Consider the following 15,227-nt stretch of genomic DNA (forward strand, 5'->3'; position numbering starts at 1 on the left):
AAATTTATTATATTCCCTACTATTAATAAAATTTTGATTTTATCATAGTTATGCTATACCAATGTTGACGAGCATTGCATTCCTACGACGTACTTCAAAAATTATTCGAAAAAGAGAATTGGAAAATATTGGCAATAGAAGTGTAGGAGCTGTTAACAATGAGCATATGGAATATAGTCGTTACTCAGCACCTCGATATTGGTAAGAACTAAATTTATGAAATAAAATACAACTAAGAAAATACTCATAACATATACCCGTATTTCTAACATTTTAGATAATTACATTTTTTTTAAATCTGGTTCAATCTTAATTATTGCCTTAAAGGAACAAAAGTAAATTAAAAATGCATAAAATATTTATTTCTAAATTATTGATCATTTCAAATGGCATTAAAATGTGCATAGTATATTATTTCAAACTCAAGAAAGTGGGTGAAAACATGTACAAAATTGCTTAAAAGTTGAACATTTTTCTTTTAATGACTTTTTATTTTTAAATCAAATAACTAATCTACATATATGGTAGCTTATTTAAAGCGAAAACATAAATCTTCCACTTAAAAGTAACTATTTTTCTTTAAATCATTATCCAAAAATTATTTTCAACTTTAAATGATTTAAAATACCTAATAATCTCAAACAAGCTAGGACATATAAGGCTCAAATAAAATTTAGCATCCTAAAAATAATGCTTAACCTATTTAAGATCTTAAGGTATCTGAAGTTTTTTTTTTTTTTTGTTGAATATTGATTGTTTTGGGCGTTCTAGAATCAGACAAATACTAGTCAAATAAATACAAAAATTCTAGCTTTCTCCTTTGACGAAAAATTATGGGTACTTCTGTCTTTCTTGGTTGGACATGAGTTTTTATCCTTCATGAAATATAATTTTAATAATTAATTTTGTCATATTTATTATAGTTTTTGTACATTTATCCTATATTCTACTTTTGCATATCAATTATTATTAATTTAGCATAAACAAGTACTTAAGTATATTATTTAAAAAGTATCTTGCAAAAAGGATTCCGAATCATGGAGTTATAAATAACGTCGTTCCCAATTAGATTTGTCATTTCTCCAACATTCAAAAATGTTTTGAAGATTATCCACGAGGCGGAGGGCCTGTACCAGGGTGAGGACCACAAAACCGCATTCCCATTTGGCCATGAGGCGAGGTTTATGTACCAGACGGACCAAATGGCATCCCCTTGAATGAGGAGGCTGATTCCATTTAAAGTAATTGTATAATTTATTCCAATTAATATCCTCATTTCGTTCGGGTCTACTTTATAGTTTTGCCCATTTTATTAGGTACTAGTGTTAGCTTTGTGCAACATTATGTTTATACATTCGTTTATTAATTTAACTATTTTGAAGAATTTAATAGTCATTTTATGGCCATTGATATACTCAAGGGTAGTCAGATCAAGTGAGCAATACAGTTTAAAACTGCTCATATTTGAGCAGTTTAAAAAAAAATATATTCTAAATTTATCTCAAGGGGAAATAATTTATGTACATATTAGGGTTTATTTCACAATTTATTAGGGTTGTACAGCCATGGTAAATTCCTTAGAAAATATGTATTTTCCTGAAATCTCTCATTTATCTGTTTCATAATCTAAGCTTCATTTAATTACATGCTGAAAGTCACATTTATTATTCTTATTTAATCCTCATATACAAAAAGACAATAAAAACCTTCAATCAACTTTATCCTTACTTATTATAAGCTTCTTTTAAATCTCGTTTTTAGAGTATAATCTCGATGTCATCCCATATTTCGACATGAAAGAACAATGTAAATGAAAATAAAAGTTAAAATCGATTCGTAAAAACATTGTAGCATATGAAAAATAAATTATTAATTATGTTATCGTCTTTGAAATTCCAAAAACATGTGTCTACTTACTAAAAAAATCAAGTAAAATGAGGCACCTTATTTGAAAGCTAAAGTTTTTCTACTATTTTATTTTCTTGCTAAAAAATAAAAAATAAGCTTTATAAAGCAACTGAAAAAGATTTGCATTCAAACAATATATTCGAAAGTTCCAAAATTCAATATAATTTAGTCGAGTGTTTATCCACTTTAGAGGCAATGAATTTGACCCACAATTTATATATTTCTTATATCCAATTTATTTGATTAGTTTCATTTTTGATTTAGTCATCTTATCAACTAATTTATATCTAATTTAGGATACTATTTCATACTACCTTGCCTTTCGTATTTATTAAATATTATATTAGAAAATTAAAAACTAAATTGAAACATGAATCCTTTTTCACTGCAAATCCTATGTCACTTGAAGGTTTTAACAGTCCTTTTTGCGTTTTACAAATTACATAACAATAATAGATGTGGATTTCAGCCGGCACACGATCCAAGACACTAATTGTGTCGCATGGTACTACTATAATTATATATACTTACCAAGTCGACTTTTAACCGAGAAGTCGGGTTATGAATTAAAATAATTATACATCCCCTTATTGATGGAAAAATTAGTTTTTTTATCACTTACTATTAGAGTTTTTCATTGGGTGTAGTAACAGGTTATATGCACTTCAAAAAGGCAGAATCTGTTGGCTCTTAAAAACCAAATTTGTTACTATTTGAAGTAATGATAAAATTTAAAAAATGAGAATTGAAAATTTATGACGAGGACTAACTCAAAAAAATTAAATATTTATTTTTCAAATATATAAAATAAATACTTTTCTGGTTGGAAACCAAAAAGAAAAGAAAAGTCCAGGGTTATGTTCTAAAATAAAGATCATATTTTGTGTTAGGATCTGAATTTTGAATAGGTACCTTATATCTGAAAATCTAACTATGCTAGTAAGATTGAGTATTATCCGTTGAAAATGTAGGATATAATGATAAAACTTATTGTGGTCACTTACACATATACTGAATATCGGACATATAATAAATAAAAAAAATGAAATTTACTTAACCGGATATTAAATAAGTACTAAAAGATATCTATACCTATATAGGAAAGGAATCCCAATGCTAGATCCCTTAAATTGGATTATATATTTATCTCTATGGTGGACAGGAGATATACTAAAAAGACAATTTATGTGCATAATAAGGTTTTCATTCCTCCCACAAAAGTAGTTTGGCACCATTAAACAAATTTTAAATTATGAGGTCCCATTATTCACTCATTAATTCTGTGAAATTTAAGGTTTAAGGAGAGAGAAGAAAAAAATAATCTTATAAGTATTATATCTACAATATAACCGGGATAGATTAATGATGACGTCATGGTCTAATAAATATCCTGATGTGTTTCGGTAGCAATCGTTCCATTAGATGTAAATAATATTACTATTACTCCATCTAACATAAGAATTGTCATTGAATTCCATTTACTTCCTTCTCTAAGAACTACCGAGATGCAAACCTATGCACATTGAGTTCAAAAGAAAAGTTTTTCCCGAGCACGTTGTCCTCTGAACCATTTCTGATCTTTTAAAAAAAATAGATATACATAGAGGGTAGGGCAGAAAAACGTGGACTCCAGAGATGGATTTAGAAATACATAAATAATTTTATATTTTCAATTATAGGAAAAAAAATAGTCTTAACAAAACATGTAGACAACGTTTTTGCAAAAACTTTTTTCACTTAATATGGCCCCCTTGAGTGCAGCCAGTATAGAGGACTTAAGTTAGTCCATATTTGGGTGTGAGGTCCTGTTGGCTTCCCTCTCCAAAGTTAACCCAAATATATAACTAAGCCCCAATCCCTCTACTAACAACAGACTTGCCGAAAAAATGATTATTTCTTATTTTAAATTTGAATTTGTTTGTAAATATTTATTGAAACATGATACATTCAGTATTGATGCAATTGTTGTAATATTTCCACGAAAGACAGATTGTAACAATTTATAATTGTAAGTCCTTGTTGGGATTACAGTAGAATCAAGGATAAACATCGTAGTAGTTCCTGCCTATGTCCTTGTTTGATACAGAATGGAATTTGTGGTTATTTATTTTGCTTGCAACTATCTAATAAAAAGACATGATAGCTAAGCTGTTTTTTCCTTAACATTCTTCAAATTTGTTTAGTTACCATGCCATTTTTTTTTTTTTTAGTATACCGACAGGTTATATTTTCTATAAATCTAGTGATCACTGCATCATAAATTACTTTTTAATACATTCTTAAATCATAGTAATTATTTCAAAGTCCAAAAATCTCAGTTAATTATTGTAGAATAAGTTATTTTGGATGATATGTTCCTTTTCTTGTGAAATTTGAGAAAAAGAAAGAGTTTTCGATTGAATATATATACAATTAACCATTTACGACTAATGGGGAGTACTTATTACATGAAAATACACATTTGCACATATATTCCAAGCCTGAATCTTATCTCATATATTTAAATTTAATGTGGAAAAACTTTTAATCCAATGTAATTTATTTGAAGAATGAGTAATTTATTTGAAAAAAAGTAATGGCAGCTATTTTAAAGTCTTTCAACACACATCCAACGGCACTTTTTTAAGAGTTTGAAGATATTTTATGACACATATATTATTTTTTTTAAACCAGAGACTTGAAAACAATACCTTAAACATGTTTGAAGCTGACTTTGGTGAAAAAAGGGGGGGCTCAAAAGGTTACAACTTGCTCCATTGATCAATGACAACCAGATCACTCCTGCCACCATCGAGCTAGGGCTGAACAGATTTATAGTTTACAATGTTGGTAAATGCTTCAAAAATGGGACTTTTCACTTAAATAACATCCTTGCTCAGAACAACGGGTTAAACTTGATCCTGATACCACAAAAAAAAATACCAATTGGGTAGGCTTTAACTTGCCTTGCTACTGTATACAAATATATCCAAGCTACAGAGTTTTTAATTTTATTCAGCGTCATATTAATTTGGCTTACTTTTTCTCAAATGAGTGGATATTTGATAAATATCGGCAAAAAATAAGAAAAATAATGTGGTGACGGGTGCCCCTAGTTAAATTTGCCACTTAAACAGGACAAAATTCCCCACATCACTTATTATGTTTGGTCTTATAAAACAAAATGTCACCAATATGGTTTGATGAGGCATGAAAATAATTTAGCACGTACACTAATTCATTTTCACCATATTTCCTATAAAAGCGTTTAAGCTATTTTGGGGTCTAAAAGGACTCCATTTTGAATTACTGACGGTCTGAAAACGTTTTGGTAAACGCAAGGTTATGGAGGTATTGAGTATTGCATGTTTCCTCTTAAAAATGTATCGTTGTCTTATGATTAATACGGAGAAACAATTTATAATAAAATATTAAGAACCATTATGTTTTAGGAGCTAATAAGATATCCAGAGTTCATACTTATTTATCATTGAAAGTGGAGTGGTTATGTAACAGTTGTTTGAATGAGTTGATGAGAAGTGTTTTTGTGAAAATGGACAATGTCAAGTATCGAGTTGTCATTTAATACTTGTTTTTGAAAGGCAATACGCCTATGCAAATCAAAGATGTTTGGATTCTGTGCGAAGAGACATAGCACGATCCTTTACCTCAGTGAAATGTTAGAAGCTGAATTTAAAGTGGCCAAAGGATCTGGGGAAACGATGTCCAAAAATTCCAACTACCGACGAAAATATTGACAAAATTCGCCAATTGGTGCTAGACGACCGCCAAATTAAATTGAGTGTGATAGTAGAGGTTATGAACATGTCATAAGAACGTATTTATTACATATTAAGTCAATATTTAGGGAGGAGAAACCTGTTTGCGAGTTAAGTCCCACTTATGTTCACGTTGGACCAAAAACGTGATCGAATGAACATTTCCAACACTCTTTTTGCGCAGTTTAGGGGCAATAAACACAAGTTTGGTCGCCGATTAATGACTGTAGATGAAACTGGATACATAATTATACCCCCTTAACAAAAAGACAGTGTAAATAGTGAACTCAATGTGGAAATCCCCTAAAAAAAGCCAAAAACTGTTTTTTCGACAGGGAAAGTTTTGACGAATGTTGTTTTGGGATAGTCATTAAGTTATTTAATTGATTATCCGCAAAAAGGAAAAACTTTTACAAAAGCATACTAAGAAATCAATACTTGACAAGAAGAAGACAGATCTTGCCGGAAAACGGCCACATTTACTGAAAAAGAAAATCCCGTTTTACCAATAAATCACACCGTCCTATGCTTAAGTGGTTTCTATGATAAAATCCAAGAATTAAGGTTTGAACTATCCGCCATACTCACCAGATCTTGACCCACGAGATTTCTTTTTGATCTCTCATTTTAAAATTGTGCTTAGAGAACAAACATTTTAGTAAAATAAAGAGTAACTATTTTGCATAGAAAAATGCTGAGTACTAGTTGGAAGGGTTACAGAGATTGAAGCATGGCTGGGAGAGGTGTGTAGAGGTACAAGGAGACTATATTGAAAAAACTACCTTGTATCTTTGTGAGGTTGGAAAAGTTTCCGACCGCCCTTGTATCTTAGTATGACATTTCTTGCAATACATTTTTCAACTGATACAATTTTCCTAATAAAACGTGACATTAAAACCTGTATATACAGGGTGATTCAAAACGAGTTCTGTCAAATTCATACGTCATTTTTACTCAGTATTGATTTACAATTCTTCGTGGAAAGATAAACGCCACAACAGCGTGTACAAATTGTTCAATTGTAGAATGAAAATCAGCGTTCTGTAAATGAAGTTTTTCGCAAATTACGCCCAACTTATGGTCCACATAATCGACCTTCAGAATCCACAATTTGCAGAATAATCGAAAAGTTTGAAGGGGCAGCAACTTGCTGGGATGTCCCGTCGTCTGGTAGGCCATGAAGAGCTCGCAGCGTAGAAAATATTGCGGCCGTAGCCGAGAGTGTAGCCGAAGATCGTGAAAAATCGATTCGCGAACGTTATTGCACCATGGTAACATACTTTTTGGTACCTCAAATTGAAGCACATGGTCTCCACGATATTTGGTTCCCACAAGACTTGCCACGCAGCGTGCGTAACAATGGACTTATTGGGACATCATTTTGGTGATAAATTAATTTCCCGTTTTGGTCCCGTGAATTGGCCACCAAGATCATTTTTCTTTGGGGCTACGTCAAAGCAAAAGTGTATGTGGATAAACCAGCAACGATTGAAGCATTTGAAGCAAATATTGAACACGTTATTCGTGAGATTCCTGTCACAATGCCCGAACGCGTCGTCGAAAATTGGCACGAAAGAATGGACCATTTAAAGGCCATTTGCGGCCAACATATGAAGGGGATTATTTTCGAGAAATAATTGTAAAGGATTGTTTTTTCGGTTAATAATAAAGTTTTGACCATAATATAATATTTTATTTGTTTTATTTCTACAATCCAAAAACCGCTCGTTTTGAATCACCCTTTAGTAGTTCTAAAATACAAGTAGGATGATAATCTCCTAATGAAAAGTATACTTTCATTACAGTAAATCTTGAAAGTTTTAATGTTATATGTAGAGTTAAATTTTTCGTGACATCATTTGTAACCGTGGATTTCTTCTGTACTCCCATTCTCAGCCCTTAACTTTGATAATCTCTTTTAGCTGTTTATTTTTAGAAATTCTAATTTTCTAAACTTTCTAAGCAAATAATGTACTTTTAAAAATTTATTGACCAGTGTAATCTACTTAAGATAAATTTAATTTTAGAGTAAGATGAACAAGTTCAACATTTAGAACACTGCATTATTTATATCTCAATTTTTTTAAATATTGTAGTTGATCATAAATATACAATTTAGAATTCAACCACCAGTAATAGTTCAAAAGGTGTGGTGAGTTAGACAAAAAGCAAGCTAAATTAATTTTTTAAACACACCCACATATTTTCGTCAATTATGGACCTTGTAATTAAACTGTCTAGATGAGATGAGATTAGCGAATAACGTTTTATATAGTTTGTATCCTTTATTTGACCCCCAAATGTTGTTGTTTTTTTTTTACACAAACTACTAGAAAATAAATAATCTGATTGCTCAAGTACAAAACCTACATCATTATGTCAAGTAAGTTAATGATTTGTAAGAATTATTAGAAACACCAAGGAGATATCTCATAAATACACAAAATATTTATATGAAGAAGAACCAAACGTGGAAAGCCCAATAGCAAAGATAGGGGGAAAAAATGAAGAGATTAAGGAAATAGAGAAAAGGAGACGTAGCAGAAAAATTATATAATGGTGTTTTGGAGGGAGAAGAAACTGCTGGAAAAAAGTTGTAATTTCGAAATGTCGGAATTTGAAAATTATATAAAAATGAAAATGAAAGTGGACAGAGCGCTTCTTATGCTTTTAAGAGATTTCATATACAGAGTGCAACATTAGCATATTTGATAGCTGAGAGAATAACAAGAAATAGAAAAGTGCTGACGATACTAAAACGGAGAATACATACTCTCTACTCTTTCAAATACAGTGGCGATATAAACAACTTTCGTCCGATCAGTTTACTCAAAGTTTTATAAAAAATGATCACTTTGACATTGATAAAAATGATGATACCAAACTTATAGAAATAATACCCGAAAAGCAAATGGGATGTATACCAAGTTGAAGACTCATCAACAACATTCTTAAAATGGATACTGTCATTCATAAGGTAAAAGAATATGGAAAGCATGGGCCAATAATTGCCGGTAATTTCAGAAAGGCGTTTGACAGTCTTAGTCACTGTATAATTCTAAAATAAGTCGATATTTTTTTCAATGAAGAAATCTTTAATTTGGTTAAGCTTGTATTACAGGTGTTAAGTCCTATATTTACGTGAACGGAAAATATTATTTGAAAACTATATCCAGGGGTGGCGTTATACTAGTCAACCCCTTATTGCCCTATTTATTTATACTGGTTCTCTTGCCGCTGATGAAAAATCTTAAAACCATTAGTTTTCTATGAAAATTTTCATAAACTATCTTACAAATATAAAATAAAGTTATTTCTTATAGGTATGACTAAAGTATTCAAATGAAAGATTAAACATTGGACACTCATTTGTCCAGCTTTTTCATCAACTCTGAAACTCAATTGACACAAACGAAAGGAAAAATTTGAAATATATATATATGGTGGTCCGTTATTTCTATTTTTCTAGCTACCAACCGTTAGTTATCATTTAGATATTAATTAATTATTAATATGTAATTGTCATTGATACTATTATCAATATAAAAATCAATGACTCAGTAAGAAATTACACGAGTTATAAACGAGTATTCTTGATGTATATAAATAAATATATACATACAAATCCTCTTTTGAAATTTGAGTTAATCTTTCATGAAAAGTAAAGTCAGCTTTTTTAAATTATACAAGAGTCGTCAACTCATGAAAATTAGTGAAAAAAGCTGAAACGAAGTAACACTATATTTTTATATATTTCAAACAGCTGATCATGTCAGTAGAAGAAGAGTATGTTTTTTTTTCTTTCTCGTTCCCAATGGGCTTATAATTGTCAATTGCCATATATTCAATTATGAAATATCTTGGAGACCTTCTATTTAGAGGAATAACATTTAACATCATTATTTAGTATAACTAGCCCATAATTACTATATATTTTAATAACAATCGTGTATAGTTTAAAAAGAATTTAGGCTTCTCAGCCATGAAAATGTTTAGCTCTCCAAGAGGAATTACTAAAGAAGTTAATTATCTAATCTTATTTAATTATAATTAATTATTTAAATGTATCATATATATATTATTTCCTGAAATATTATTATTATATAAAATTGTGATTTGAAAGATTTCCCCTAATTATTTAATATTTAAAGAATACATTCTGTTTTTTGTTATTTTTTTGTATGTATTCTATATATAATAAACGAAACATGAGCAACTATTTTATTAAAAAATAAAAATTTGAAGTCATATGGAATCGTTGTAGGTCATGGATAACGGGCTTGGGAGAAATTATTCTCGTGCACTCAATCAGCATAGGTTAGCGCCAAGGTAACTCCTAGAAAAAGAAATATACTTTATGAGCATGGACTTCAAAGAAGATTCCTAGTTCAGATGGAGTGGTGAATCTAATAATATTATGGTCAGTTATTCTTAATCCCTGCAACTTCATCTAATTAATTAAAGGAATAAAAAAAAAGGAACATTAAAAAATAATTGAAGTCATGAATCATGCAAGAACAATCGCTGAGAAACATAAGCATAATTATTTCCTTTTTATAAACTGATGTTGATTTATATCTGTTTGCTCTTGGCCTTGAGCCTTTTAAGTAAGACACATAGTTCGGTAGAAAATATTTCTGATTGTATGGTGTACAAGGTAATTGAGAATTATTTGAATAAGAGTGTATGATGAGAGCTTGGTTATATCGAATCCTGTGACTGTAGAGTGACATAAGGAAAAGTAAAATCTTCTAAGAGTACGTATTTGTGGAAGGTCTGTTGGTTGAACTTGTACGTACATTTTAAATTGTCCTTAAGAAACAGGAAGTATCAGAGTCTACGATAAATTTTGGACTTAACTCGCTAGTAGAAGTTATATGTATCTATATAATTTAATAATTTACTTCTTTCTGGTAGAGCAGTTGAGAATCTAAATTTTAAAAGGCGTCAAATGTATGTATATGAAATATCTTGAGTAAGGTCTTATTATAATGGTCAACAGTATAATATTTTGTGAAGGTATAGTACAAAGATGTATCCAAAAACCGACGAAATATCTGCATTTCTCCCTAGAGGAAAAGAATATTCAATGCTAAATCAATGTAAAAAACACTTTCTTTCGACTTCAACAAACAATACGCTTTATTATGCGGAGAAATGAATAAACTTCTACATATCTTCACAGATTGTGAAAAATCGTTTGAAGGAAGAAAGCTAGTTAAATAATTATATCACGTATTGGGTTTAAACAACTATAAGAAGGCATTATTGGTATTTGGTTTTGCCTGGAATGACAAAAGAAGAGACAATTTGGGGGAATATGTTCACTATTATCAAATTGACTTGAATGAAAACTACGCGTGGAAAGACTAAATACATTGATGGAATAAAACAAAGGCTTATATCACTGATTTGAAATGGGACCTTGATAATTCGATTTTGAGGAGTATAGGAACTTTAAATGGAGTTATAAAATAATTAGAGACGATAGTTAGTACTAATTTCATGGTTTTCCACTATACTTTAGTTGAAACTGGATTTAATAATGAAAAATTGAGTATTCTTTATCAAAATGTTTTAAATGTTTTATTGGCTCCATCTAGCCGCTCAATTAGACAGGGAGTTATGTTTTAAATGAACCTATTTATCAGACAGAGTATAATATAAAATATAATTTTTTATGATTAAATTATTTATTTTCTAAATATATTAAATGATTTTTTTTTAACAAAATTTATATATTGATATCGATAGAAAAAAATATTGGGTTCTTAAAGAAATATTCTCAGAGAAGAAAATCTAAAAGTACTTTATAGATATCTTTATTCAATGCATGACAAGATTAGAAAATAAATATTATCCAAGAGTTAACTTTTTATAATTATGTTTCTATAAGAGTATAATTTATCCCATGTCTGATACAAATGATTTGGTCGAAGATAGTTAGTTTTCTTAACACGCCTCATCTACAATATATTCAAGAAATCTGATTTGAAGTAAATATCCAAATAATTAATGCCTATGTCTGAGTAATGAGTAAACATATGTATAACGTACACTCAATTAGAGTAAGGGTATTAATGAGCTGCCAGGCCTTGACTTAGGATATTTCATTACAGGAGTTAATTAGCTCAACTATTCTTTTCATCAAGGTAAAATTTCCTTAAAATTTAACATTTGAATAACCTTTTTAAAATGAGCATTTGTACCTTTTTAATAAAAGTTTAAAGCCTGAATAGTTGGATGTCAATTTTTTTTGTTTTTTGTCAAAAATAACAATTTAAAAACATACATGTCACTTTCTAACATTAGTTATACAAATATGTCTATTAAGTTTTGGTAAAAAAATTGATAAATATTATTAATTTTGTCAACAGTATTTAATTTTTATACGATTTTGAACGAAAAATTACAACTGCTTTTTTTTTTATCTAAATTTGAAAACAAATTTTTTCTCAAGGTGAGTCCTGATGAATTGATAGTATTCAAAAATACTCAACGAATTTTTATCAAATAAAAACTTATTAAAAACAAATTTATATGAACATCACAAGTACGTCAAAAGTACTTAGTATTTTTGATTTATTATCCGGAAACCATTAATAATCCTCAAATTTTCTTTCATATGTTAGTGATTGCATAAACCCTGAATTTGCAAAAATGAGAACAATTACGATATTTAAATTATAATACGCACATTTATTTTCATAGGTAAAGATTCAATCTTCTGTATAAAAATTCCAAACAACTGTGGGGTTTCTCAATGATGGCCTACATTTAGGGCGAAAAACTTTTGTCAAATTTTATCTTTGAATGATCGATGGAAATATTTAGTGATGAAAACTGATATATTTTTGAGCCGGCTCGTTTTTTTTGTTTGTTTTTTTGGAATTGGGAATCTGTGGAATGAATTTTCTTTTCCTTAGCAGTTGTTATTATTATTTAGTTCCTGAGTATTGAACATCCATTCCTAAATAGATTCAATTATATTCAAAACCTGATTGAACATTCGTGTTTGCTCATAAAAGACTGAGGATTAACTCTGATGATTTGTTGCGTAATTACAAGGAATTGTAATTCCTTGTTGGAGTCAGAGTAGAATTGGAGATCGACATCGGAGTATTACTAGCAAATGTCTTGTTTATATGCTTTTTTCCTTCCCTTCTTGTCACAGCTGATTTTAACTGATCTAATGTAACGTCATGAACATTATTATTTCTCTCATCCAAAACATTCTTCAAATTGTCAGGTCTACCAAGTTGATTTTCGGTTTCTTTTTTTACCCATTCTACACTGGAATTCATCATTTGAAATATTCGTTCATTATGTTAGTTGTACAGTTGTTTTCGAGGTATTTTTCTTTAATTTTATCCCTGCTAATGATTTCATCTATTTTTTTTTTTTTTTTTTTTTGCAGAGGATTTTTCTTTTAGCATCCACATTAGCAATTGGTAGACATTTACGCTTGACGGAACCTAAATACAGAAGTATATATAACATAATTTTCTTTGTTGTCCTTTTACACTTAATTTCATGAGATCCTTCTAAATAATTATCACACAGAACTTTGTCACTTTTATTACAGTATATGCACCCTGGTTTACAAGATTGATTTATTGGACTTAATAATAAAATGTTTTTAAAGTTAGTATAATATTAAAATTATTTTATTAATAAATTATTGAAGATGTTTCTACGGATATTTTTATAAATTCAAATAATGAGATATTTAACCTTTCTTTCAAACAAAGAAATTACCCGCTTTTTTAGATTAATTCCATGTTTGGACCATATATATGTTTAGAAACTAACAATATATGCTTCTTTTTTTCAATACTGTGCAGTGTCCACAAGGTTATATGTATATATATATTTTTTTTTTGGGGAAAAAAATCAAAAATTATTTCAAATATTAAATTTTTCGTAATTTTTTTTTAAATCTATAGATATTCAGAGTAAAATATATTTTTTGGATATTTGGGAGGGGGGGGGGACTACAGCCCCTCCAGCCCACTCTTTGAGAACGCCTTTCCTGTGGGATAATTTATTTATGCAAAAGGTAAAGCAATTTTCAATACTTTTTCTTTTGTGCGTGGTGGTACTTTATAAATCAACTTTAATGTATGTTTATTTTTCGATGAGCATCATGGCCTCTTTAATATGCATCGGAGCGGATATTTATTATCTTTTTTTGTGTGTGTGGAAAGTTATATGGCTATATTTCTCTACAGAGATAATTTCACTGCAATGTATGTTAAATAAATGTGTTTATTATTTTTAAAAGTATTGAAAGTGTAATTTTTAAACAAATTTGTGGATTAAGTGTTTTGCTAACAAGATACTTAAATTAAATTTTATGTTGAAACATATTTAACCATTGCTAGGGTGATCCTTTTGGTCAAGAAAAGAGAAAATAAATGTATAAAAAAACATTATCAATAATTGTAGTAATTTTAGTGTTTCTAAAATTCAATTTCTTCATTCTTGTATTGTGTCGGTAAAATTTTAATACTTTAATAGCAATTAATCAGAACAGTTTATTAATAAAGTGAAAAATAATTTGTAAAAAAGTACAAATGCAGTCCACACTTAATTTTGAGAATAATTATTTATGTTTGATTCTGCATTGACGGCCCAAATACGACAATTTTTTCTCAACATAACAAGGTTTTTAATTGTTAAAATATTTTAGTGTTGATGGGGATATAGAAGATAGCTCATACAAAGGAAATGGGCTTGCCTTTATTGTGGATGTAGTTTATAATTTATATTCATTAAAATATTAATCTTTGAAATATGTGGGATTTCACAAAGAAACAAGTAAATCCTTCTTTAATACCATTATATCAAACTGGATAATAGAGACTAAAAAAACGTCCTTCCTTTACAATCCTAATATATAAGCAGAACAGGCAATAAGTAATTTGGTTAGTAAAAAACTAAATCCAATACATGATATTATCAGTCCCAATCATAATTTTTATAAAAAAGATTAAAATTACAAAACTTTTATTTATCAGTACATTCAACATCATTTGGAAATTTTGCTTATGGTTTTTGACTGATTCTATACAATAAACATTGATAATGGAAACTTTACGTTTCTTGCCACAGAAATCGAAGCCAAAAATGTTGTTAAGACTTTTGACTTCAATTGTTCTATCGTCAGCCTTCTTAACATCTTTCAATTTTATTAAATAAGGTTAATCTAACAATGACCATTTAGTGGAGCAATCAATGATGCAGTCATTGATCATAGTTTCATCCAAGAGAAGAAGATTATTATTTCCTACAAGTTCTTTCGTAATCTTTGACAACACTACTTGACTTAGGGTCTCCAATTACTTTGTGATGGTGTAACTAGCTTTACGAGTATAAAGTTTCATAAATTTTACAAGATTTGGATGGCTATCAGACATTGCAAGAAACATGCATTTGGTTCATATCTGATATAAAATTAGAAACATCAGGACTAGATTCAATTATATTCTTTGAATAAAGCTTGAAATTATTTTCGTCAGTACAAATTTTTTTTGCTGTTGAAATGTGAATTTTCTAAAG

The 15,227-nt window shown here is 29.3% G+C and overlaps 1 protein-coding gene across 1 annotated transcript in view; it reads left to right on the plus strand.

Moving 5' to 3' along the window:
- LOC121129864 (uncharacterized) overlaps window positions 1–15,227 on the plus strand; it is a 279,636-nt gene that overhangs the window by 217,341 nt on the left and 47,068 nt on the right. Inside the window, exon 5 of the mRNA XM_040725575.2 lies at window positions 49–201. Within this exon, the coding sequence (XP_040581509.2) occupies window positions 49–201 (153 nt within the window). The remainder of the gene's footprint in view (window positions 1–48; window positions 202–15,227) is intronic.

This window comes from Lepeophtheirus salmonis, chromosome 14 (assembly GCF_016086655.4).
Source record: "Lepeophtheirus salmonis chromosome 14, UVic_Lsal_1.4, whole genome shotgun sequence".
Lineage (NCBI taxonomy): Eukaryota > Metazoa > Arthropoda > Copepoda > Siphonostomatoida > Caligidae > Lepeophtheirus > Lepeophtheirus salmonis.